The sequence below is a fragment of the Terrapene carolina genome, unplaced genomic scaffold (assembly GCF_002925995.2).
Source record: "Terrapene carolina triunguis isolate 2854851 unplaced genomic scaffold, T_m_triunguis-2.0 Scaffold138, whole genome shotgun sequence".
Classification (NCBI taxonomy): Eukaryota; Metazoa; Chordata; order Testudines; family Emydidae; genus Terrapene; species Terrapene triunguis.
The window spans coordinates 6,852,346-6,878,140 of record NW_020664489.1 but is presented as its reverse complement, the minus strand read 5'-3'; the positions used below and the strand labels follow the sequence as shown (position 1 = coordinate 6,878,140).

General features: G+C 39.3%; 1 protein-coding gene across 1 annotated transcript in view; it reads right to left on the bottom strand.

Annotated features, from left to right (window-relative positions):
• The window catches only part of IFT88 (intraflagellar transport 88), a 103,678-nt gene that overhangs the window by 60,587 nt on the left and 17,296 nt on the right, over positions 1 to 25,795 (bottom strand). Inside the window, exons 9-18 of the mRNA XM_029911953.1 lie at positions 25,552 to 25,656; positions 23,911 to 24,013; positions 22,897 to 23,011; positions 22,542 to 22,773; positions 19,589 to 19,659; positions 17,192 to 17,278; positions 12,220 to 12,319; positions 3,128 to 3,214; positions 1,462 to 1,648; positions 288 to 410 (exon numbers count right to left, since the gene is read on the bottom strand). Of these exons, the coding sequence (XP_029767813.1) occupies positions 288 to 410; positions 1,462 to 1,648; positions 3,128 to 3,214; positions 12,220 to 12,319; positions 17,192 to 17,278; positions 19,589 to 19,659; positions 22,542 to 22,773; positions 22,897 to 23,011; positions 23,911 to 24,013; positions 25,552 to 25,656 (1,210 nt within the window). The remainder of the gene's footprint in view (positions 1 to 287; positions 411 to 1,461; positions 1,649 to 3,127; positions 3,215 to 12,219; positions 12,320 to 17,191; positions 17,279 to 19,588; positions 19,660 to 22,541; positions 22,774 to 22,896; positions 23,012 to 23,910; positions 24,014 to 25,551; positions 25,657 to 25,795) is intronic.

The following is a 25,795-nucleotide window of genomic DNA, read 5'->3' as shown; positions in this document are numbered from 1 at the left end:
CAGGTAAATAAACTGGCCCGGCCCGCCAGGGTGCTTACCCTGGCGAGACGCGTGCCAAACGTTGCCGACCCCTGGTCTACTGGCTTCAGTGACATTGTTCACCAAAATAAAGGGTTGCAGAATCAGGCCTTATTTTTACACACCACATATATTTTAACCCCACATGAATGTCTCTTGATTAAATGTAAATTTTTTTTAGCCATACAAAAACAACTTTTATGTCTTGATTAAGACTAGTCTCGTCTAATCCTCTAATATAGACTAAATTCAATATTTGGCATCAGGACCCAGCAAAAGATACAAGCTTGCTATTTGGTAGAGAACTTGGGCACTGTTTCGAAGGATTGCCTGAAGTTTCAGAAAACAATCCAAAGCCTCGTCTATTCTGTTTAACTTTTTATATGTTAAACCTAAAAATAAAAATTACAAAATGAATTCAACAAGCAAAACAAAACATCAGTACAGGCACAGTAATTTAGCGGAATAGCAAAGGAGAATGAAGCAGAAATGCAATATTTAGAGGGATGTTATTAACTTAAAAATCATATTTTTGTCTGAATTTTTTATTCCTGTATTATTGTAATAGGGAACACATGAAAGAGACTGAAAAAATATTTTTCTCAGTTTTCAGTTTGTTTAATTTGTACATTTGGCAGCCCTTTTCGGATAGTCAATTTCACTGTTTTGATAGTCGGTCAGTTTTCCTTGTTTATATTGGGTTTTCATAAAGCAACAACAGATAGAAAAAACTTTTTTTAAAAAAAATAGGAAAACATGATTGTAAAGCCACAAGGATACTCAAGGCAGATGTGGTATTTGAAACTACCTTTAACTTTTTTTTTTTTTTAAGTTGATGGAGGTTTTTTTTTAAAAAGCAAGCTGCATCACTGCTTAGAGGTAAATGCAAAATAACTGCGCTTTCCCCGATGATCGCTCTCTCATCTCAACTGCATCTCAGTAGATTTGCTGTGCTGTTTGCTTAAGAACCATCCTGACAGTCCTTTCAGGCAGTGTGACCTGAACGAAGCAAAGCTGATTAGGGCAATGGTCATTATTCCAGTCAAGGCCCACAGCCATACATAATACCATCCCTTTAACAAGGGGCATCAGAAAGGGAAGGAGAGATAATTTGGTTGAGTAGTTCTAGTCAAAACCTACATTTTGAATAGAAAATAGTGCTTAGCAATTTTCATCTTCAAAGTGATTTACCAACATCAATTAGTGTAAGAACAGATGAGTAATATTGGTGCAGAGTTTCTGTGGAAGAGGTTTGAAGCAAAGGATATTATCTCACTTTACATCTTAAATCATGAGGTAAAAGAATTAACAGTTTAATGGAAATGACAGAACATATTTTAATTTCAATTAACATTTCTAAAAAGGACAAGTTTGAAAGCTAGAATCTCAAACACGTTAGTAGCCTTATCTAAACTCTAAGCCACGCAAACACCTCTACATTACCTATATTGTAAAGTGCTTCAGTGCATGAGGAATCATTCCTTAGAGCTTCCTTATAAAACTCTGCTGCTTTTTCATAGTCTCCATTTGCAAACACAGTATTTCCTTTATTAGTGAGAGCTGATGGGTTGTATCTATCAGAATTCACAGCTAAATCTGCATAGTTGGCTGCTTGTGCTAATTCATTCTCCTGTGTAAACAAGATATATATATAGTATATTAACAACTTGTCAATCAATAATTTTCTTTGGAGCTAACCTTAGTCTGTTTATGGTTGATATAATAGCAGTCTGAAAAAATATTTAATACTCTTTATGAGCTTGTAGAAAACAGATCGATAACATATTTTTCAGGTCATAGAAACCTGAAAATTAGAGAGTGAAATCTATATTGTCATCTTGTCCATCTCCCTCCCAATGCTGGCTTGCTCCTTATATTGGTAGTAAAGGTGGGAGAAACACTGTAGAATCATTTAAGCCTCCGAAATGAACTTATTTTATATTCTACTTGAAAATTAATATTAATCAGAGAGGCAGAGAAGACAGCACAGAGCAGTATTCTAAATGTCGTTGTCTCCACTCCTCCCCAAGTCTAGTTATGGGAGTTAAGGGTGGGATCACAGCCCTATTACTGATGTGCAGGTGAACAGAACCCTGTTAGAGATGGAGGGAAGTAAAAGTGCAGGTGAGCCCAGCAGGAGACAAGGAATGGGTGACAGGCCAGGCAGCTGAATACATACATTCAGAGAGCACAATGGCAGTAGGAAGCCAGGGAACAAATAATTAGAACATAGATATAAGAAGAGCTTCATGAACATTAACTAATTCACCTTCACAACATCCACATGAGGGAAGAGTCTCTTATACTCCAGCAGGGGCTCAGTCTCACTCCTCCTGGCAGCACAGCCAGAATTCTTCACCCACTTTCTAATTGCTGCTGCAGCCAGGAAAGGGGGTAATGGCAAAGCAGTTGGAACACTCCTTTCTGTCTGCTCTGCTTCTTGTACCTCTATAAAAGCAGAGCACTCCCACACATAGGCGCTGATTCCATGCGTGCTCTGGAGCTGGAGCACCCATGGAAAAAAGTGTTCAGCACCCACCGGCAGTCCTGCCAATCAGCTCCTCCTCTTCCACCCCAGTGGCTCTCACCTGCCAGTGATCAGCTGTTCAGCAGCATGCAGGAGGCGCTGGGAGAAGAGCAGGGGCAGGAAGAGATGCAGGGAGGGGGTGCGGTATGGGCCAGGAAGAGGCGGGGTAGGGGTCGGAGAGGGGGTGGGAAGAAGCGGGGCAGAGGCTTGGGGGATGGGGTGGAGAAGGGGCAGGGCCTGGGTCAAAGCAGGGGTCGAGCACCCTCTGGGAACTCATGAAGTTGGCGCCTCTGCTCCCACAGCCCCTACTTTCAAATAGGAAGTGAAGGCAACAATTGAAATTTAAATATTTAACATTTATAATAAAAAATAATAAAGTACTTTGCTCTTGCATAGCACTTAACAGTTCAAAACATTGAACAGACATTGACTAGTTAAAATGGTGTCTTTTCTTACCTCTTGTTTTCATGAGCATTGTCTCAATGCTGAGACAGAACATGTAGATAGATACAAAAATTGCTACGGAAGCGTAGGCTCTTCTGAGCTCATAGTTAACAACAACAACAAAAAAGGCGTACTTACCAAATAATAAAGAAATGAAAGGTTTGTTGCAGCTGCACTTTTTACTCTGCTATCCTTTTTTTCAAACATTTTTAAAGTCTCCACAGCCTAGAATTAATTCACAAGCAAGTTACTAAACTGTAACAAACTTACTCAAACTATTACTGTGCAGGTCAATCCTATGTTTTTGTGAAGGAATAAACAACTAAAATTACTACTTGACTTATATTACTAGTTAGTAATTTATTAATTACTACTTAGACAACAATTATACATAACCTTTTCTACTGCAAAATATTTGATATTTCGTACTTTTAAAATTCCCACAGCAGTTTTGTTATCCAGCGTATGGATTAGATTTAGAAGACTTAGAACTTTCTGTTCAGATATCCACACTTTTCCATAGAAATTCCATTCATTAATAAAAAAAAATAATAATAAAAAAGCAAGCTTCACTGACGTTTTCATTTTGTCAACTACCTGTATTGTGTAAATATTTTCACTTTTTCTGTATCTTTACATAAGATTTTTTTCTTAAAGACTCACAAACAAAGATATAAATGTAACAATACAAAAAGTATGTAACAGTACGTTTGGAGTACAAATATAAATACACAAAGCAAAATTTCTAACAGAAATGGCTCATCACTTTCACTTCTCATATTACACAACGTGCTCAGAGAAGTGAGGCTTGAGGACAATACATATGCAAATCTAAGGAGTTTTACAGATCCCTTTGTACATTAGAAATTAACTTCATAAACTTTGGCGAGGTGATACTGATATGTGAAAAGAGTAACAAAAATTATATAATTAACTAACAAATTTAAAAATAGAGGGCAATTTTTTCAGCAATATAAGAAAGATTTATATCTATAGACCAAATATAACAAAATCTTTGGCTAGTTTCTACTAAATATTTACATTAGGTACATAAAAAACTGTTTAACGATACTTTTGCCTCAGTTCCATTCTCCATTACATCAATGCAAATGTAATGACTTCAGGTTACCCACTATTTTCAGTTAAAACTCCTCCTTTTTCTCTACACAAGTTAAAATCTTGAATTTGCTTATCATAGTAATGTGAATGCATAATGCTCTCTGGTGGTGTGTCAAGGCAGGGGAAAAAATACAAGGTTTTTAAATGATCCACGAACATGCTATTTTTACATTACTCAAAACGCATGACTTAGTGTGGCGTAAGAGGACATGTGAAGTTTACACAGTTAGCTGAAGTTTATTGCTCCCTAGCAAACTACATAGGAAGTACAAACTACTACAAAGCTGAACATTTTTTAATTATATAGAAGTCTCTGAAGAAAAGCACCAATTTGAGAGTCAAGGAAATAGTTTCAAAATGCATGACTTCAGATTTTATGGGCTTTGAAACTCAAGACTTTAGCTATAAGGATTTTGGTTCTCATTATGTATTTGACTGAATCAAGAAAGAACTGGTCCCACAGATCTACAAGTACAGTACTGTTATGTCTGAGGTATTCTGCCATCAAATTGTTTCTTCAAGTTCAGGCTGCACATCTCAGTTACAATGGAATTTTGGTTTAGTGACCTTTCAGCTATATATCGAGTTGCTTTCCTAAAGTCAATTTCCTATTGTTGTTGATTTGTTTGCCCTTTCCTTTTACTGATATGGTGGCATCTTTGGTTATAAAGATTAAAGAGGAAGTAAATAGACTGTGTGAGCTAGATGAAGCCATGACATGCCTTGGTATTAAAATGCCTTAGCGGTACTCATTTTATCATGGTGGAAGGTGAAAATGTTGATTCTATGTACACATCTCAATTTGGGAAGTTTACTTTTTATGTATCATGAGGGTAATGGTCAATCGGACACAACCATCAAAACACATTGTCAAAACCAATCCTTTTAACTGGATTCCGATGTATACATTATATATGTACAAGGGCCAAGTTTAAATGTAATGCACCTGGCCTAAGCTGTGGATTCCCAGTAACGGTAGTAGAACTTGCAAGGCTAAATCCCAGTGCTCTGCTTTAAAATTTTATACCAAAACAATCTTGTAAATTAAGAGAGATTCAAAACACCACTAACACACGAAGATTATTTTAAAACAATATGCAAGTCTGAAAATGGCCAGGTAGATGGTCAGTAGAGATTTGATATCTATTTTACTTATGAATTTATTTGTATCATTGACCTAAAACCATCTAATTGTGTACCTATCTAGTCCACATAACCATATGCTCATGTCACTGCTACTCTCACGTGTTAAAATCTTTTGTTAAATTAGATTATAAAGTCTTCTGGGCAGATACACCCTTACTATGTGTTCGTACAATGCCTAGAATGGTGAGGCCCCAATCCTACCCAGGGACCTCCCATTGCTACCATACTAACATTAATAATGCTCCTCAGAATGTGGGTCCTTCATATTATTTCATGATTTAACTGTTCTCTGACTTCAGATTGATGCTACTGTTTCACAGTACAACATTCCAATCTCAAACTCTGTATAAGGTTTCTATTCAGCATTCCAGAAGTTCACCAGTTCCTGTACTAGCCCCGCAGAACAGAAATACCATTTAAATCTCACATCTGTAATTTTAGGTGCCACAGGACCCTCTGTTGCTTTTTACATCTGTAATTTTATTTCTCTTGTAGTTTCCAGTAGAATTTATGGAAAAACTGTTGGATACAATGAAGCATGGAATTGGGGAAAAGAAGTTGAAACTCTAATTGATAACTACTGAATAGAGAGAATAGTTAGAATAGGTGACAGGGAGCCAGGAGTCCTGGGTTTTATCCCTGTGTCTGCCACAGATTCACTGTATAACCATGAGCAAGTCATGTAACCTCAAGATGCCTCCTTTTACCTACTCTCCTACCTTAGAGAGATGCTGTTGTGAGGTTTAATTAATGAATTTTCACAAAGATCTTCAAGACACTGTGCTAGAAGGTGTTATATATGTAATTTTAGATAAAAATATACTTGAATTAGATGCAAACAGTTCTAACATTGCATAAGATCAAGAAATTCAAAAGGGAAGTTCCCACAGCAGCTTTAGGTCATATTTTATAATTACATTTTTGCTGCTTTAAAAAGATCCAAAATATGGAACAGCAAATTTTGTGTTATTTTAAGGTGAATTCAAAATTATTATTTTTCCTCTTATTTTTAAAGTTTTAATGCTTGCATCAATGTATGCTATAGTGAGTGCTCCGTTACACCCATTATAGTTACAGTAGCAGAAGATTTTCATTGTGACCTCTCTTTTTATACACTTAAAAAAAAACTTTGAAAAGTTTACTTTGGGGACTGAAATTTTCCATGTTTGTTCTTTAGCCAAAGGTGAATGGTGGTGTAAGGTGGTTTTGTTGTTGGTGGTGATATTTTTGGAAGTTTGAGCAAAAATCACATCAATTGTTCTTGAGTTTGCGGTTGTTCAGATGAAGCAATTTTTTTCAATTTTATCATATTCTGTCCAAGCCTTTACCCACGGAACAGGAACTCTCTTCTATATTTTTCTTTGAATAAGATGCTAGAGTAATGCAAAGGTAAAATTGGAAATCTATGACATGTGAAAGTTAGGGAAGAGCATATTATGTGTATGCTGTCTCTGTGTACATTCTCTTTACTATACATGGTTACGGGTTGTATTTAAGGTTACAGAAATGCATTTTTCATTATATATTTGAGAAATTGTATGATCACATAAGTAAATACATGCATGCAGTGTTAAGGTAGTGCACTGTATCTTAACTTTCACATTTCCAGTCTTCTGAATGTGGAGTGCAGCATAAAGAATGCAAAGCTACCATGTGTTTGCATTTGTAAGGGGTATCCAGTTTAAGAAAACGATTCACTTATGTATTATGTACATTACGCTTATGTGAATATGTAGGAGCAAAAGGTATATTATGATCAGGAATGAGGCACTCAAAAAAAATGCAGCTTTCTTGTCTGAGGTTCTTACTTGCTTTGCCTAGGCTAAGCCCCAATACCAAGGCACTGAGAATAGTGACAGTGTCATGGAAGCAGCAGTCAGGTCACAGGATGCCTCCTGGTTATCTTGTTAATATAGGTGTGTCAAAAGAAAAATTGAAAAAAGGGACTTCTTGGCTGAGTTTACATCATCAAGGCACCCAATCTTTTATATTCACAGATAGAATTTGTGCAGGCAATTCATTGGACTCAAAAGTATGAAAGAAGCATAGAACGTATTTAATGGAAAGAGTAAGTAGATGTTTGCATATTGCAGAACAGGTTGGAAAAGACAAGATCCTCCAACGTACTATTTCCAAACTTGCTATACTATTTTTCATGTTGATGCCTTTCTCTCATTCTTTATGCTTCCAACAATTTTAATAATTCAGTAGGAAACCAAGACAGTAGGGTTTCTGCTTTAAAACATGCTACTATTTCAATTCTTGATGTTTCTTTTTTCATTTTAGGCAGTGAATCTTCTACAGTTAAACAATGATAGTCAACATTCTACTTTTCTCATTCTATCACTCTGATGGGGCACAATACACTAACATCTTCCATCTATCTCAAGCATTTGCCTCAGATCTTCAATATAATTCTACACCACTTCATTTATTAGGTGAAAGTTTATTTCAGAAATAAAGAAAAATAAAAAAAATGTTAATATTGAGTTAAGAAACACAATGGACAGCTATTCCAGTACCCCAGCCAATAGCACATGTAGATGTGGGCAGCAGAGAAGAGACTCAGATCCAAAATCTCTCTCAAGACTTGTGTATTGTGGCTCATCAGAACTGGGTAACATCACACAGGCCATGATCTATCACAGGACAATATTGCACTGCTCTGCAAACACTTTCACCACATCAACTGTAAGAATGCGTACTAGTGAATGCTGTATGGAGGGAATGGGAATGATAGAGACTAAAAGCACCTTCTTTTAAAGAAGAATTGTTAGAGACTAGGGACTAAGATGAGCTGCAGAGGGAGGTAAGGCACCACCATTTGGGTATTTAAGAGTAGGTAAATACATACACCTGAGAGGCCAAGGTAGAGGAAACTCCTGCTCCACAAAAATGGCTAGACCAGGTGACTCCAGAGGTTTTTTCACCCCTGTTTTCTTCTTCCAGTACCCCATTATGGCAGCTGCAGCCAGTTTGAAACGTGTCAGCTATTTGACGCCAAACACTTAACTGTGAAGGACTAGGAAAGTGGTGTTCTCAGTATAGGACACTCAATTCTGAAATTAACTTCCAACAGAAACCCAGCAGAGTTTGAGATCTGCGAGGTTTAGGGTATGATATACAGTAAAATGCAGCTCTTTCATTAAGTTTTTTTTCCTAAAAATGGGTATCATAGGAATCAGCAACTGGACATTATTATTTGAATACAAGAAAGAATATAAGAATACAAGAAAATGGTCTAGAATCTGAATGATAAAATACTGCTTTCCTGAAATAGTTCCTCTAGGGTCAATCCATTTGTGTGTCAGGAAATGGGAAGGTAAAACTGGGTTTGTAAGTGAAACACAAAACCTTCATAATATTTCCACTAGAAGTACTGTTTTACTTACTCTTTTATTATGGGTGTAGCAAGGAAACTTTGCCAAGTTACAAACTATTCTAGAAGACTAAAGCTAATTAAGGGCCATATTTTAATAATGTACCTACCTCTTCATACTTACAGTATCAAATAAAATGCAAGACACACAACGAAAGTAGCAATAGTGAAAGGAAAGCAAAAATTACATTTTTAAAAACACAGTTAAACTAATCTTACCATCAAGACACTGAATGTGTTAATGGAGACATATAAGATGAAAATATCTACGAAAGCATCAATCAACATGTGAGACTTTTGTGCTCCACTAAGAAATTGTTCAAATTCAACCAAATTTGAAATTTCAGAGTTTAGTCCTGGTCACTAATCTAAAACCCCAAATCATTGCACAGCTGCTGTCATTACACATTAGACATTTAGTCAGTTGTCAAATTCTAATAGGAGAAAAGCCAATATAAAGATAGAAACCTATCCTAACAGGCAGAAACGAAAAGAAAGGTTTGCAATGTGTCTATGAAGGAAAAAGTAGGAATATTTTTGCCTCTTTTGTCAATTCCTTGAACTTCCAAACAAAACAGAGTATATTTGTCTTTCACCATTTTAAAATGATCCTGTTCTATACTACAAAATAGTACAAAGCATACTGTAAAATCAAATGGGATGATGAAGCATTTGAATATACCTATATTGTGAAATATTGCATATTAATATATTAATGTTCTGAGTGAGTATAACTTTATCTGGCTGTATCTATATATTCAAGACAATTTGTGCACATGCCCCATTAGATGATCCTCCCTATTGGCTCCTACACATCCATGTCAGCTCTAGTGTCAGCACTAGAACAACAGTGGCTTATCCTACCCCTCCCTGGTAGTTCCACTGGAAGGACAGGCTTAGAACATAGATGCAAGGCACTGCCCACCCAAAATTAATCACTACTGGTTTTTTTTATAGGAGATGGTCTGCAGAAAGGGTGGTCTTGTGGTTAACACACCAGACTCAAGACAATGGGGTTCAAATCCCAGTTCTACCATCAACCTGTGTGACCTTGGACAAGTCATTTAATACCTCTATGCCTCAGTTCCCCATCTATAAAATTGAGATAATGCTACTTCCGTACCTCACAGAGACGTTGCTATGATAAAGTCATTAATATTTGTGAGATGCTCAGACACTATGGTGATGGAGGCCATAGAAGTATCTGTGTAGGTACTAACATAGCCCCAGAATCAAAAGTACCTAAGTGCTTTGGGGAACACTTTCTATTTAAAAAAGTAGTATGTTTTTAGAGGTTCCTATATTATTATTTAAAAGTTCTATTGTAGTAGAACCTAGAAGCCAGTCAGACCAGGGCCCCATTGTGCTAGGTGCTGTACAAACATATTAAATGACAGCCCTTACCCTACCTTACATTCTAAAATACAAGACATACTAGGTAGAAGAGACAAGTGGTTCTGAGTGCGGGCAGAGAAGACAGGTTAACAAAGATAACAATTCTTAGCCAGTCAGGAGCTGTACTCTTTCTATATACTTTTCCTATGGTTTAATTAGTAGTTGTGTACATACAAAGTTGTAAGGGTTTAACTAAAGGTGAGTTTTTAAATTGATTTAGTTAAATCAGTGCAAACTTCCTAGTGGAGACTTTTATATTACCTTATATACTCTATCATAAGCCGGTTCGTTTATAAGCCGATCCCCCCCCCCCCCAAGATGGATAAGTGAAAATGGAAAATTTTTATAACCCGTTCATAAGCCGACATTATAATTCAGGGGTCAGCAAACTTTGGCTCCCGGGCCATCAGGATAAGCTGCTGGTGGGCCGAGATGGTTTGTTTACCTCAAGTGTCCGCAGGCACGGAGGTAAACCAAAGTAAACAAAAAAAAGTGTCCCGGCGTGCCGGCTGCTTATCCTGATGGGCCAGGACAGCAACTGGTGGGGAAATTTTTTTGGGGAGGGCAGAGAATCTGGGAGTCAGGGGAGTAACCCCTGTGACCACCCCCCACGTGACCCCACCCCTAGTCCACGACCCCCACACTCTCCCCATCCCATCCCTTCCCTCCTTATCTGGGGAAGGCCAGGGGAGGATGCCTGTCGCCTGGCTGGAGCTGCTCCGGCGGGCCAGACTGGGCGGCGTGGCCGCAGCATGTTCCAGCAGGCTGGGCCGGGCGGCACGGCTGCAGCGTGCTCCGGCAGGCTAGGCAGCATGGCCACAGCCTGCTCTGGGGGGCGGGGCCGAGTGGCACAGCTGCAGCCTGCCAGCCCCGAAGCTGTAGCTGCTTCGGAGGCTGGGGGGAGAGCAGCGTGGCCAGAAGCGGAGAGTCTCTGGCCCCGCCTCTTCACTTCTGGCTCTGCTGCCTCTCCTTGCTCCCTCTGTTGGCGGGAGGGGCTGTGTCCCACCTCTCCCTCTCTATACCCATTCATAAGCCGACCTCCTTCTCTGGTGCTTCCCATTTTTCCAAAAAAAATCTGGCTTATGAATGAGTATATACGGTAATTTAAAACTGGCTTCTATTTAGTTTATATTAATTCCTAACTGAATTATGCTAACAATAAGCCAGGTTTAAATCTGAGAGTCCACACAAGCATTTGCACTGGTTTAACTAAATCATTTAACTAAAACCAGTTTTTAAACCAGAGCTACTTTGAGGATGGATAAGGCCTCAGAATACCAAACAAACAGAAAGGTGACCCCTAAAGCCCTTTATTGTTAAAATATATGTATTTTTAGGTTCACTTTTTTTGTCCTAGTAGAATTAATTTAAAAATATCATCGTAAGATAGACCCCCTCCCTACCACAGAAAGTCTACTTTAAGTATGGAAAGACTATACTCATGCTCTTCCTTTATAAACACGTTACAGTGTTTAATTCTTGGGGCCACTGCCTTACCTCTATTTCCTAAGTTTGTGCCTGCATGGAAGGACAAGAAGATGGACTGCAGTTCTGACACAGATTACAGTACCCTAATGGGGTGCAATAGTACATATGCAGGAATGGAGGAAAGGTATCACTGTTACAATACCACAAGCAATAATATAACAGCAAGTGCATCTGCTCATACTCTGGTCTCCTATTAACTCCCTCCTGTGACAACAGACAAATTTAATGTAGGTAAAGCCCTCCCCAATCAATGTTTTTTGTAGAATTATTCTAATAAAGACCAATATCAACACTTTTATCAAGGTTCTGAGCGACTATTAAAGAGGAAGCTCTTGCTGGAAAAATATGGCCTTGCTGCTTTATAAAGGTATGTCTACATTACACTGGAGTTGAGAGTGCGCCTCCCAGTCCAGGTAGACAAACTCGCATTATCTTGAACAGAGCTAGTACATTAAAAATGGAAGTGTGGACATTGCAGCATAGACGGGGTACCGGCTAGCAACTTGCGTCCAAGGCTGTCAGAAACTTCTGGGCCCGAGCTTGGCTGGTTAGCTTGAGTCACTGCCTGTGTCACAACATCCATAGTACTATTTTATGCACTAACCAGCACGAGTTTGTCTACTCCCAGCCACACTGTAGACATACCCTCAGATGCCTCTGCCAATACAATATTCATAAAAATGTTTTTTTAAAAGTACGGTACCTGATAGAAGTCCTTTTGCCTCAAATATGTAATTGCTTTATTTATTTCCAGGTCATTGGCTAACTCTACATAGTGGGAAGCTTTTACTACTTCAACACACCTACAACAAAAAGGAATCCACAGAAATAATTACTATAAATAATAAGTATCTGCATTAATGTCACTTCAACTCATGTGTGCTGCTAATTAGTTATCTAGACGAAGTTTCTCTGCTATGTTAGGTACTCCCATGTTTGCAGACACATACAGTGTTTCCATACATTAAAAGTGTTTTAAAGAACAGTTCAAATTTAATCAAATTTGGCTTTTTGGATTCTATGAAAGAATTGGTAATGGTAAAACTGTACAAACCTCGGGCCACATCTATAGTTTGGTCCCTGGGTACTACAATGACATAACCCCTAAAAATAAATATGTATTGATTCAATAAATTAATTAGAAATGGTATATATGTCCCAGAAGTTGTGTAGTAAATGTATACTGTATGAGAAAGTGAATTACAAAAAAATCTCTAAGGATACTCTCAGACATTATAATATAGCACCAGCCACACTACAGTAGAGCTGGAGTCTGGCAACACATGTAAAGTTCATTTTTCAAACATCTCTCAGAACAACTCTCAGAAGGTTCTTTTTAGTTATAAATTATTCATGCCTGACCTCAGCTCAACCCCTCTTGTGTGTGTGACACCATCATCTCTAGAACCCAACTTATTTAGCCCAAGCCTCCAGCTGCATGTTGCTAAACAATCATCCCTCTTCCTGTTCATCCCCTCTAGGGCAGTCTTTCATTATGCAGTGGTACCAGGAAAAGAAAGCTGACATGGAATTGAACATTCATAGCTTCCCATCCATTGAGGCACTCTCTTCCAGTCAGCACTTCTTTGGGCTTTATTAGGGTGGTATGTTCTGGAAAGAACTGGTGATATGGGCCAGGATCTTTATTATATTGACAATCTGATCTTCTAGACGGTCTGGACTTAAATTAAGTAAAGAAACCCCTCTCTGGTATGTCTCTGGAATCTCTCATTTTCCTTAGGAGCTGGAAGTGAATGCTTTTTTATTACTGCAGCTTTGGCTACTGCCTTTTTAGGGCCTTGTTAAATAACTTTTCACCATCAAAACCAGCAGATGCTATAATTAAGGCTGCGTATCTATCATGGAAATCAAGGATTCCGTGGCTTTCTGTGACCTTCATGACTTCTGCAGAGTCCAGTGTGGCTGGCTCCGGCTCGGCCCGCCCCAGGCCAGTAGCAGCAGCAGTTTGGGTGCAGGGCAGCACTTTCCTCAGGGGGGCTCCCCGGAAGCGGCTGGCATGTCCCTGCAGATCCTAGGCCAAGGGGCTAGGGGGCTCTGTGCATTGCCCCTGCCTGCAGGCACCGCCCCCGCAGTTCCCATTGGCTGCGGTTCCTGGCTAATGGGAGCTGTTGAGCCGGCGCTCATGGCGGGGGCAGGTGTGGAGCCCCTCAGCCTTCCCTCCCCCTAGGAGCTGCAGGGACATGCTGGCCACTTCCAGGGAGCTGCGTGGAACCTGGTAAAGAGCCTTCCAGCCCTGCCAACCCTCCCCCCGCCCAGCATCAGCGAGGATCTCGGGCCACACACTGCCACCCGCTTCCCCTCCAGCACCCGCGTGCCCCTGGACTACCCCATCAGAGCACCTGCGGCCCAAGTTTTAGTTAGGGGTATATAGTACAAGTTATGGACAGGCTGTGAATTTTGTTTACTGCCCATGACCTGTCCATGACTTTTACTAAAAATACCTGTGACTAAAACGTAGCCTTAGCTATAATCTGTTTGGCATGTGAATCACCTCTCCACTGCCAAAGTCTCTTGACACCTCTTGGCATCAGAGGAAAAGGATTGTACTGAAAACATTACAAAACAGTCTGCTATGAGAGAAGAGGCCAGAGATACTTTGATGGCCAGTGTTAAAACCTTTTTAACCAAAAGATATAGGTCAGACCTGAATACTCCATCAATCCCTCATGGGAGGAAGATCAGACAATAGTCTCATGAGTAAGCTGCATGTACTTCTTTTTAACTGAAGTTTGAGACACCTCAGTAACATAAGAAATCTACATAATATCCATGCCTACTTCATTTCTCTAAAGAAAATTAATCTGATTAAGCACAGATACCTGTAATATGCCATGAACTCAATGGAAAGTAGCTGAAAATTCAACTGTCTGGTTAAGCTAGATTTTCAACATCTTTGTGTGGCTAGAGTTGTGCAAGGCAGCTAGAGAATATGAGTGAATCTGCCCCAATATACACAAACCCATCTAATGTGTCTAATCATTTAATTAACCATTAAGTGAATGTCCATAAACTTTGTCGTAAGTTATTAGATATAAAGAATAACTTTTTTTCAGTATTTCATGGCAAGTATTTAGTGAATAGAGGCAGCACGAGGAAAGTTGAATGAAAACTAAAAGATAACTGTATATGTATTTATACACACCTACATGTATGCACAGACAATGCATAATGAATAAATGAATCTATTCTTTTGCTTCCTTTGAACACAACACCAGATCCACAGGAAGCAAATCTGACTTGCTAACGAGAAGCCACTCCTCACCAAACATATTTGTTTAGAATCTAAGAAGCCAGAGCAGCTATACTAGGGAAATAATATGATTCTATCTATTATTTAATCATCAAAAACCACATTGTGGGCTTCAGTGGACTAAAAACTTAAAATAACCTCTTACAGTAAAAGAGTGATCTATAGATAGGTGTACTAACAAAATGTAATTGTAGGATCTGCAAGTCTTGAAAATGTTCCTTTGCTTGTGTATATTCATAAATCATTAAGAGTGGTAACTTATTTTCATTTTTAGGGGCAGGAGAAATGAGTAGGGAAAAGCCCTTTTTCCTCAACAAGTTTCCTTCACTTCCATGTTACAACTATTTCAAATACTAAGGAAATTCAACACAAAAACTTCCTCTGGTGAAGCTGAAGCTGTAGGCACATATCAGTGGTTTGAGAGCATATTATCTTTCACGAATATTAGAGTTAAAAAAAACAAACAATAAGCCGTTCAAACATCAGAAACTTAGAATTCAAATTGCATTTTGAGAAGGCACCCTAATACCTTACTCTCTCCATGTTGAGCATTTATATACTCAAGACAAGAAGACAGTATTGTGTGTACCAGAAAACTTTAGTTTAATATATTAATACATATACATCTCTGATGCTAATGAGCTGCTTTATGACCATGTTAACTTTTACACTTGTCGTGCAAATGTTCTAATAGAATGTGCTAGGCACATAAGGTTTATAAATGGAGCCAAAATAGCTCTGTCTAATGATGTAAGCAGAGTCTGAATGAGCTCTCCCCTGACATCTAGTGATGAGCTTTAGAAGAGGACTTCAGGAGCTGATCTCATTTGCTTGGGCACACCCACCCTGCCTAAGTGTTCAGCATGATAGGATTGCTTGCTCAAATGATCACTTTTGGCTGGTGTTGGATCCCCAGTCTCCTTGTTATTGGGGCAGGAGTAATAAAAGGTTGTTATCCTTATTGTGTGAATCAAGGGCAGCAGAACTGTACTAGGCATACACTCATTGAGGGACTCATCCTCAACAAAACGGCACTCGCCAGGCAGGGGACATGGGTTCCAAAGCCCAATGAGTTGGGGGGGGGGGAAGAACAAGTACTTGTACCAGGTTGTGTGGGCCCTATGTAGACACTTACACACCATTTGACCCTTCCTCTCTCCACTGTGTAATACAAGAGCTAATTTAGACTCAAGTGAGAGTCTTGTTGCGCACACGGAGCTGAAATCACTGGTATCTAGGTCTAATAATTAGACCTGCTTTGGGACAGTGTCTCTGATGCAAGAGACTGCCCAGTGTGCACCAGCAGTGAGGCTCCTGCACTAACAGCTGAATTCATTGAGAGCTGTGTGGTGGCCTGAAGACCACAGCTGGTGGAGAAGCATGGTTGCTGGTGAAGAGGAGGGGCGAGCGAGTGCCCGGGCAACAGAGCAAGAAAGGTACCTTCTTATCCTCCCCCTCCAACCAGGGTGAGAGGTGAATCCTGCAGATGCACCTGTGAACTCTGGGTCTGCATTGACCAAGGACGACAACTGCACAGTGGGTTGCAGAGAAGGGACGGGTACGTTAAAGGGACTTTTGGTTGCTGGACTTAAGAACCTCAGGGAAAAGGACACTGCCTAACTTACTTGGGGGGTGGGTCTTCTGCTCATGGTTAGTGTTTATGAACCCTGTTTGTGGTGTTTTCCCAAATTAATGCAGAGTTACTTTCCCCCTTTTATTAAAAGTTTTTTTGCTACACTCAGACTCCGTGCTTGCAAGAGGGGAAGTACTGCCTCTTAGAGGTGCCCAGAGGTGGTGTGTAATTGTTCCAGGTCACTGGGTGGGGGCTCGAGCCGATTTTGTGTTGTATTGTTGAAAAGGAACCCCTAGATTCTGAACACAGCCTTTGTTGCTGCCAACTCTGACTGGCAGAACAGTTACATAACATTTAAACAACTGGTTTGCACATGGAACCAGAGGCCCTGATCTTGTGTGAAGTCATTAGCATCAGAAGAGTAAGACACTGTATATCTTCAGCATGTCACATTCAGACCTTTAGTGAAGAGTACAGAATGATTGTCTTCTGTATGTGATTTGTCTAATCAGGAATTTGTAAGATTCTTGTATGAGTACTTTGTATGAATGTAAACAGTCGTAAAGCAGCTCAATAACTATATGACTGACATTTGAGTTTCTATGATCTGTGATGCAATTAAACTGTTTTGTAGATGGATAAAGCACAATATTTCTGATTATTTTTTTTCAGGGCATTGCTATCAAAGCTGACTGAAAAGTACTTTGGGTGCTTTGTTCGAGAAGCACAACTCAAATGCTACATTTCCTAGGTTTCTACATTTGTGAACTTGTTTTTTTGATTATGGACAGAAACTGGCATGCAGTTAAACTGAAGAAAACTGTCTCCTACCAGTCATAGCCTATGGCAAAGGAGGTTTCAATCGCTGGTGCAATCAATTTTGCAGCTGTCATGATATATTTTTCTGCCATGCCTTTCCTTAGGAATTAAAATAGATATATATCAGTGTTTAGAGAAAGTATATATGAAAACATCAAAAACTTAGTTACCTTATCCTGTGCCTTGAATCGCTATTCACCAACTAAGTCTGAGCAACATCTATACAGTAACTCCTCACTTAACGTTGTAGTTTTGTTCCTGAAAAATGCAACTTTAAGCGAAACAATGTTAAGCGAATCCAATTTTCCCATAAGAATTTATGTAAATGAGGGGGTTAGATTCCAGGGACATTTTTTTCACCAGACAAAAAGACTATATATATATATATAATATAATATATATATTAACACACACACACACACACACACACACAGAGTATAAGTTTTAAACAAACAATTTAATACTGGTACACAGTGATGATGATTGTGAAGTTGGGTTGAGGTGGAGGAGTCAGAGGGTGGGATATTTCCCTTACTGCTAAATGATGAACTAGCAATTGGCTGAGCCCTCAAGGGCTAACTCTCTCACTCTGCAAGGCATCAGGAATGGAGGGAGATATGCGCATTTCCCCTTTAAGTACACTGCCTTGTTAATTAGATCAACTTGCTGAGACCACAGCTGCTGCAAGCTCCCTCCGTCCTGAGCCCTGGTGTGTTACCCCATCTTCCATAGAGCAGAGGGAAGCAGGGAGCAGGGGGGAGGGGGACACCCTGACATTAGCCCCCCTCTTCCTTCCTCCCCCCTGCACAGCAAGCAGGAGTCTTGGGGAGCAGCTCCAAGACAGAGGGCAGGAGCAGCTCATGGCAGTGGGGGGGGAGGGGAAGGACAGCTGCAATTGCTAGCCTGCTGGGCAGCTGCTGCACAGGGAACTTAGGAGAGCGGGGAGCTGATTAGGGGGGCTGCCGGTCCACCCTGGTTCCAAGCCCCCACCAGCTAGCTGCAACGGGCTGCTCTTCCTGCAAGCAGTAGACAAAGCAGGCAGTTCCCAAACGACGTTAGAAGGGAGCATTACATAACTTTAAATGAGCATGTTCCGTAATTGATCAGCAACGAAACAACGTTAACCGGGATGACTTTAAATGAGGAGTTATTGTATTATTGTTTAATCAAGACATCAGTAAAATAATAGTATGATTTAAGGATAATATTACATCTTTCAATGCATAATATATAGATTGGGTAGCTAGTAATGCTACAGTATTTCTTAAGGCCAGAAGTTTTGTGAGACTTGCATAAATCCAAGAGAGGTTAGTCACTAAACTATATCATTACACAACAATCCTATCCTAGCATATGAATAGGAGCATAATAATTTATAATACAGAAAGAAGATCTGATAATACAGTATCTCAAAATAATAAAGGCCCCATAGGGTATGTTTATATTGCAGTTGACAGTGAGCCTTCTATCCAGGTAGACTCATGCTAGTGGGGCTTGCGGTAGCATGCTAAAAATAGCAGTGTGGACTTTGTAGTTCGGGTGACAGCTTGGGCTCTCAAGCCCACCGAGCCCCCAGTTCTGAGGTCAGGTTAGCCACCTGACCTCAGAACCGCCTGAGTCTCTCCTGCTATTTTTAGCACACTAGCTTCATCCCTGCTGGTACAAGTCAGTCTTACTCGGGTTGGGAGGTTACTCCCAGCTGCACTGTACAATATCCCTACAGTCTAACATTTATATTACCTTCCAGTGCCAGCAGGCCACATATGCTTTGCAGTGGTCTAACATACTCATATACAATCCAGTGTGGCTTTTGCACAGGGCTCAGAAAATTAAAAAAGCCCTCCCCCCCACCCTTGAGCAGTGTACTTCACTGATGGGGAACTCACATCAATAAGTGTTTTGTAACTCATTCTCCTCCATTTGTTCGTCTTCCCTATCCCACTCCCTAGGGATACACAGGACTGTGACCAAGGGCCAGATTTTTCTCCTTTTGCTTCTTTATTTTAAACCAAATACCTCCCTAGTTCCTAACTAACAGTTAGGAAGTAGAAGAAATGTTCAGAATAATGGAGCCCTTTGTTCTACTTGGCTGAGCTTCAAAATGGAGCTGTTAGCCAAGGACACAAGATTGGTTTCTGAAGGTCCCTTAAAATCTTATTCCCTGGCTATTTTTCAGCCAACCAGGCCAAAAATTGCCCACCTGTTTTAGCATATCTAGTATTTCTCCTGACACTTTCACAAGCCCAACAGTCATTACTAGGGAATTTATGTAGTACTTTAAAGCCATCCCATCCAGAATAAGGAATAGCTCTCAGACTTTGCAGCTTGGAAAGCTGGTGTCAATTTCCATATGCTAGCAACCACGGAGGCATATGTGGAATGGATAGGGACCTATGTTTCCAGTATTACCTTTCACGTTCCATTTGCCGTAATTGATCATTTTTAATGGCTTCAATCAATAGGTTAGTATGTGGATCATCCTAAAAAATCAAAACAAAATAAGTTATGGAAATGTATATTTATATATAAGGTAAGCCATATATGTACATTAACACAGAGTATAAGACGCAACTGACATATTATACACTATACATTTTTTAAAAGGCATATTTCAATTGAACAATTAGACTGTCATTTTTCAAAGAACTTATGTACAAAATAATTTTTTTTTTACCATTTTATAGGTTGACATCCTCTGACCTTTGGAATAATGAACTATTGGTTGTGGTTAACAAATTCTAATTACAAAATTAAAAATAATTACATTTGTGACTAGTAGCCTTATACTGTTTGTCTGCTACTATTTGTGGATCACATTTCATGTTAACCACATAGGTTACCAACTACTGTACTCTGTGTATCATATCTATGGCCCTGATTCAGCAAGGCATATAAGCATGTGAGTCGTCCCATTGACAGCAATGGGACGACGCTCATGCTTAAAGTTAGGCACATGCTTAGTGCTGCACTGAGGCCCCAATTCAGCAAGGTAGACAGGGAGTCTGACTACATCACGTAATAGATCTTTTCTGTCTTCAGGTTCTATAATTATACATAATCATAGGTCTTTTCCATCTCTAGAGTCTATGAAATCATGAAGTCAGTCTCTTGTGTCAGTCTCACACGCAGCATATCTAAAAAACAAGTGTGTGTGCGAGCGCGCATGTGTACACACAGACACACACACTCCATGTATTTGTGGAGGATCTCTCATCAATACATAGATTATAAAACCAGAAGAGACCACTGCGATCATCTAGTCTGACGTCCAGTATAACACAGGCCATAGGATTTCCTAGAATTAATTCCTGTTTGAACTACAGTATATCTTTTAGAAAAACATCCAATCTTGATTTAAAAATTTCTAGAGAGGGAGAATCCACCACAACCCTGGATAAGTTGTTGCAGTGACTAATTACCCTCATTGTTAAAAATCTGCACTTATTTCTAGTCTGAACTTGTCTAGCTTCAGCTTCCAGACATGGGATCTTGCTATCCACCTTTGTCTGACAGACTGAAGCGTCTTTTATCATCAAATTTCTGCTCCTCATGTAGGTGCTTATAGACAGTGATTTGATCATCCCTTAACCTTCTCTTTGATAAGCTAAATAGATAGAGCTCCTTGAATTGTGTATGCCAGAACGGGACACACTATTCCAGGGGCAGTCACACCAGTGCCAAATGCAGAAGGAATATAATCTCCCCCCTCCTCCTCCTTGATATTCTCCTATTTACACATCCAAATGTTGCATTAGCTCTTTTGGACATAGCATCACAATGGGAGCTCATGTTCAGCTGATTATTTACTGTGATCCTCAAGTGTTTTTCAGAGTCACTGCTTCCCAGGATAGCTCCCTTCCATCCTCTTAATATGGCCTACATTCTTTATTCCCAGAAATGACAACATTTTGGCCACATTGAAACATACATGGTTTGCTTATGCCCAGTTTACCAAGTAATCCACATCAGTGTGTGTGATAAATGAATTTGATTTGCCTTTGAGCATTCATTTGCATTCTGCCCATTAATCCAGCTGTCTAGGATTACTTCTAAAATGTCAAACTTCTGAGTTGATTAGAAAAGATCCCCTTTTCCCCATAAATTGACCTGTCACAAAAAGTTTCTTTTTTTCTACCAAATGTGGAATTTTATTCCAAATTATGCTGAGAGGCAGTGCAGGACAAACAATATTTAGCCCTACATCAATAACAACATCTTTAAGGTCCATTACGTCGTCATGATGTAGGGCTAGAAATGGAGCTTTACTCCGGAAAAAGGGATTCACAGCTTTCCCACAGGATATAGAGGACTTGCTTATAGCCCTAGTAAATCATGACCTTGGATAGAAAAACTATTTTAGACTATTTTAAGAGGTGTCTTAAGTTTATTTCACAATAGCAGATGTAAAGGTAGCCATCTTACAGCAAAAAAACTTCAGGACCAGACTCCAAAGAGAAACTGCTGAGCTTCAGTTCATTTGCAAATTTGACACCATCAGATCAGGATTAAACAAAGACTGTGAATGGCTAGCCAAGTACAGAAGCAGTTTCTCCTCCCTTGGTGTTCACACCTCAACTGCTAGCAGAGGACCTCACCCTCCTTGATTGAACTAACCTCGTAATCTCCATACTGATTCTTGCCTGCATATTTATACCTGCCTCTGGAAATTTCCATTACATGCGTCTGACGAAGTGGGCATTCACCCACGAAAGCTTATGCTCCAATACATCTGTTAGTCTTAAAGGTGCCACAGGACCCTCTGTTGCTTTTTAAGTTTATTTGTTATTTTTTCTTACCTCAGAGTCATGAACAGTTGGTCTCATGGTACAAGGGAGCCTAGCTTTATTGGTGGAGGGATATTAAAAAAATAGTTCCAATAAACTAAAATGAACCAAAACCAAATCCTCTGTAAAACTTTAATAAAATTGTTTTTCTGTATAATATGTGTGCTATGATATTATAGGTTTTACTGGCACTCATTTGAGATGACTTGCATAACTTACTCACTGATTTGTCATTTTTATTATTTTAACACAGTATTTTATGTAAATGTTTTATAAATAAAAGTGGCAAAGCAGTAAGTCATCCCAAATGAGTGCCAACTCTATACTACAACACACAAATACATATTTTATGTATGGCACATTTTCTAGAAAAACTATTTTGGAAATGTTTTCAAGAGTACTATCACTAGTGAGTAGTACTGCCATCCTCAACTCATGCTGGTAAAACATCAGACCATCGTGTGTATGTGTACACAGACATATATGTACACATTATATAGAACAGATTTTTTTTCCTCAACATTCAAAATTTTCCCTCTGCAAATAAAATGTGTAGATTTTGCTTAGTTCATACTTACATTTGGTGAAATATATTTGTCATCATAATCAATTTCCAGTGGAACAGTGATCAGTTTTTGGAAAGCTTTTTTCATTTGTTCACGGTCTCCAATGGCAAAATAACAAAGGATCAGGTTGAAGCCTGCTTTCAGGTTTGGAGATGTGCTCATTATGTGTTCAAAGGAACTAATGCCATCAGTGTACTGGCCAGTTTTAATAAATGCAACTCCAATGTTCTGCATTATTTTAATCCTAATTAAAGAAATAATTGTTAAGTAATATTTATATTATTATTTTTTTATTTTAATATTGTCAAAGGTTCTACTGTATATACAAAACAAAAGGAATTTCAAAACTTTTACAGTATAAACTCACCTCATTTCTTTATGGACATTTGGAATCTGATCTAGAGCCATGCGGTAGAATTTGATAGCTTTTGAATAGTTTCGTTGTTTTAAATAAATGTTTGCCATATTCACCTTCAGTCTGCCTATCACAAAAATAAAGTGAATGAACTATGTGCCAACCTTTTAAAAATATTCATATCATCCCTCCTCATGCAAACTTTGAACCAGTGAGACTGCAGAAGCACCTTTTTCATGTATCAGTACCTGTATCAGGTCTACTGGCCCTTTAAGCTAAACATGGTCCAAAACAGCCTGTTCCTGACTTCCACTCAGAATGGAGAGAATTCAGGGAGAGACAGCAAGGAATTCTAGGAAAGAAAGGACTATATAAAACAAGCTTCTTACTGAGTCTAGGAGATCAGGGATGAGACAGGATTTGCTGTGGTGTTCTCTGCTGAGAAAGCTTGGGGAAGCAGACCAGGAGAGGGTCTGGGAAGAGACCTAGAGACAGGCAAGATACAGAAGGAAACTCGAGAGGGTGGGAGAAGGGAACGAAGAAAGTGGCACAGAAGGTTCAAGATGGGAAGTGTTAGCTTCCTAATTTGGGGCCCATGGCTGGGGCTTCCATAGGACGAGAAGGAACCTCCCCTTCACTTCAGAATCAACACGGGAAAACCAGGGCAGACAATGATGGAAAGGACTATTGAACTGTTCAGGCTAGGAAGGGAAAACTACTGTTGGTAATGACCAACCCTGCGCATCAGCAGTGATGAAGGAGGGCAAAGAATGTATTTTTTTTAATCTGGACTTATACTTAGCCTGGAAAGAGAACACTTTTTGGATTAGCTGGAGGACTAAACCACATCAAATCATCCAAGGACATGAGGTCTGACAATACAAGGTGGTGTTTGCTGTCAACTCTGACTGGCTTCCATGGGAGTTGAGGGCACTCAGGAGGTGCTCAGCATCTCACACGTGAAGTCAAACAGCTGGTTAGTGAATGCGTTGCCATCAGTATCAGGCATTTTGGTATGTAACTTACCTCCGTTGCTGAACATCTTATTTTTCACTATGACTTGATATGTATTTAGTGCTTCAGCATACATTTCATTAGCAGAATATTGGCTGGCCAAGTTGAAAAGAACCTGTAGAAAAAAGAAGGAAAAAAAGAAAAGAAAAAAAAAAGAGAGAATACGTAACATAACCACATCTCTCTCTCAAAAAGTAACCAATATGAATCAAAGCAGCCATTAGAAAAATTTCAATATACAAAATAGATAGAAAGATGCTTTAATATATTTGTTGACTGTGTAGCTCTTTCACCAACAGAAGTTGGTCCAATAAAATATATTACCTCACCCACCCTGCCTTTCTCATACTTCCCATTTCCCCAATTATCTAAGGAAGAGGTAGCAAACATTTTGCATCCTAAATATGTCGGTACATAAGCTGTGGAGAACACACAGGATAAACATAAAATGGAATTTATTTATCTGCAAATGTATCTTGTAGTAATGTGTTCCATGGTCTAATTGTGTGTTGGGTGAAAAAGTATTTCCTTTTATCAGCTTTGAACAATTTTGGACTTTCAATTGAACTGAATGCCCCTTGTTCTTGTATTATGAGACAGAATGAACAGAAGTTCCCTATCTACTTATTCTATACCAGGGGTGGCCAAACCATGGCTCCCAAGCTGCATGTTAACTCTTTTACAGTTAAAGTGCAGCTTGCAGAAAACCATATGCCCCTCCCCCCATTCTCCGCCTACCAAACTTGCGGGGGGGAACGTGGGGCTTCTTCCCTACGGCAAGCTGGTGGGGCTTCGGCCCTGCAGGAGGCACCTGTCGGGGCTCAGGACTTCAGCAGACGCGGGGCTCAGAAGATCAGTTAGTTTGGCCAACCCTGCTTATACTGTTTGTTATTTTGTATACTTCTATCATGAGCCTCATGATATGCACCTATTCAGAGGAAGCTATCCCTTGGCAAAAGAACTCTCTTCACAGTTAATGTTACTTTTTAGGCCTAAATATGAGTAAATTATGAGGTGAGGTTGTTATTAAAATGTTTTTTTATTTGTAACTCATAGAATGTGTGTAACTTTTAGCGTAGTTCAACAAGGCGTACGCCCCTATTTGTGGTCTATCTGCTCATGAAGGGAGACTTCTGCAAGATGCTATTAAGAAAAACAGAAAATCCTTGTCTGTATCCAGATGAATTATATCCATCACTTTCTTATTTTTATTTTTTAACTTACCTTCAATATATATTATCAGTTTAGCCTGGCTTGACATATTCTTAGTGAAATACTTCCAGTACAGTATTAACTAATGTACAACTTTAAATTCTCCTTAAATATTAGGGCATAGACCCTACATAATCTTTTCTTAAAGCCTACTATCAATTTTAAGAGTTGAAGACAAACCCTTAATTTTAAAATTATCATTAAGCTTTAGGAATATTAACAACAACAAAAGTACCCTTTAATTGCTATTTTCTAGAATTACAGTAACTATTTTCAAAAACATTTCTAAATATACAGTGTATCTGATCTGGAAATTTGTTCTGGGAACTCTCAGAAAATACGTGCATTACAGCAAACTCAATTTCATTAAAAAGGCATGTTACTGAAAAGCACACTTTACACCCAGATCTTATTCAGGCAAACAGACATTTCAGCACTTACTGAGTAAGTGAGATCTAAGTTGATGTTTTCTGGAGATGCAATTTGTTCACGTTGCCTCACCAACACTCTTTCCTTTCTTCCAGCATCTTTTGCCTTTTCCAGAGCCTTAAAGCAAATATTACAGTTTAGTCTTGCCTTCTGTCTTCCCTCTCAAGACCCACTCCCATATATTTAAAATAGAAATTAATACATTATTTTCATACATATTTCCTTTATGCACACAGAGCATATGCACACACACACA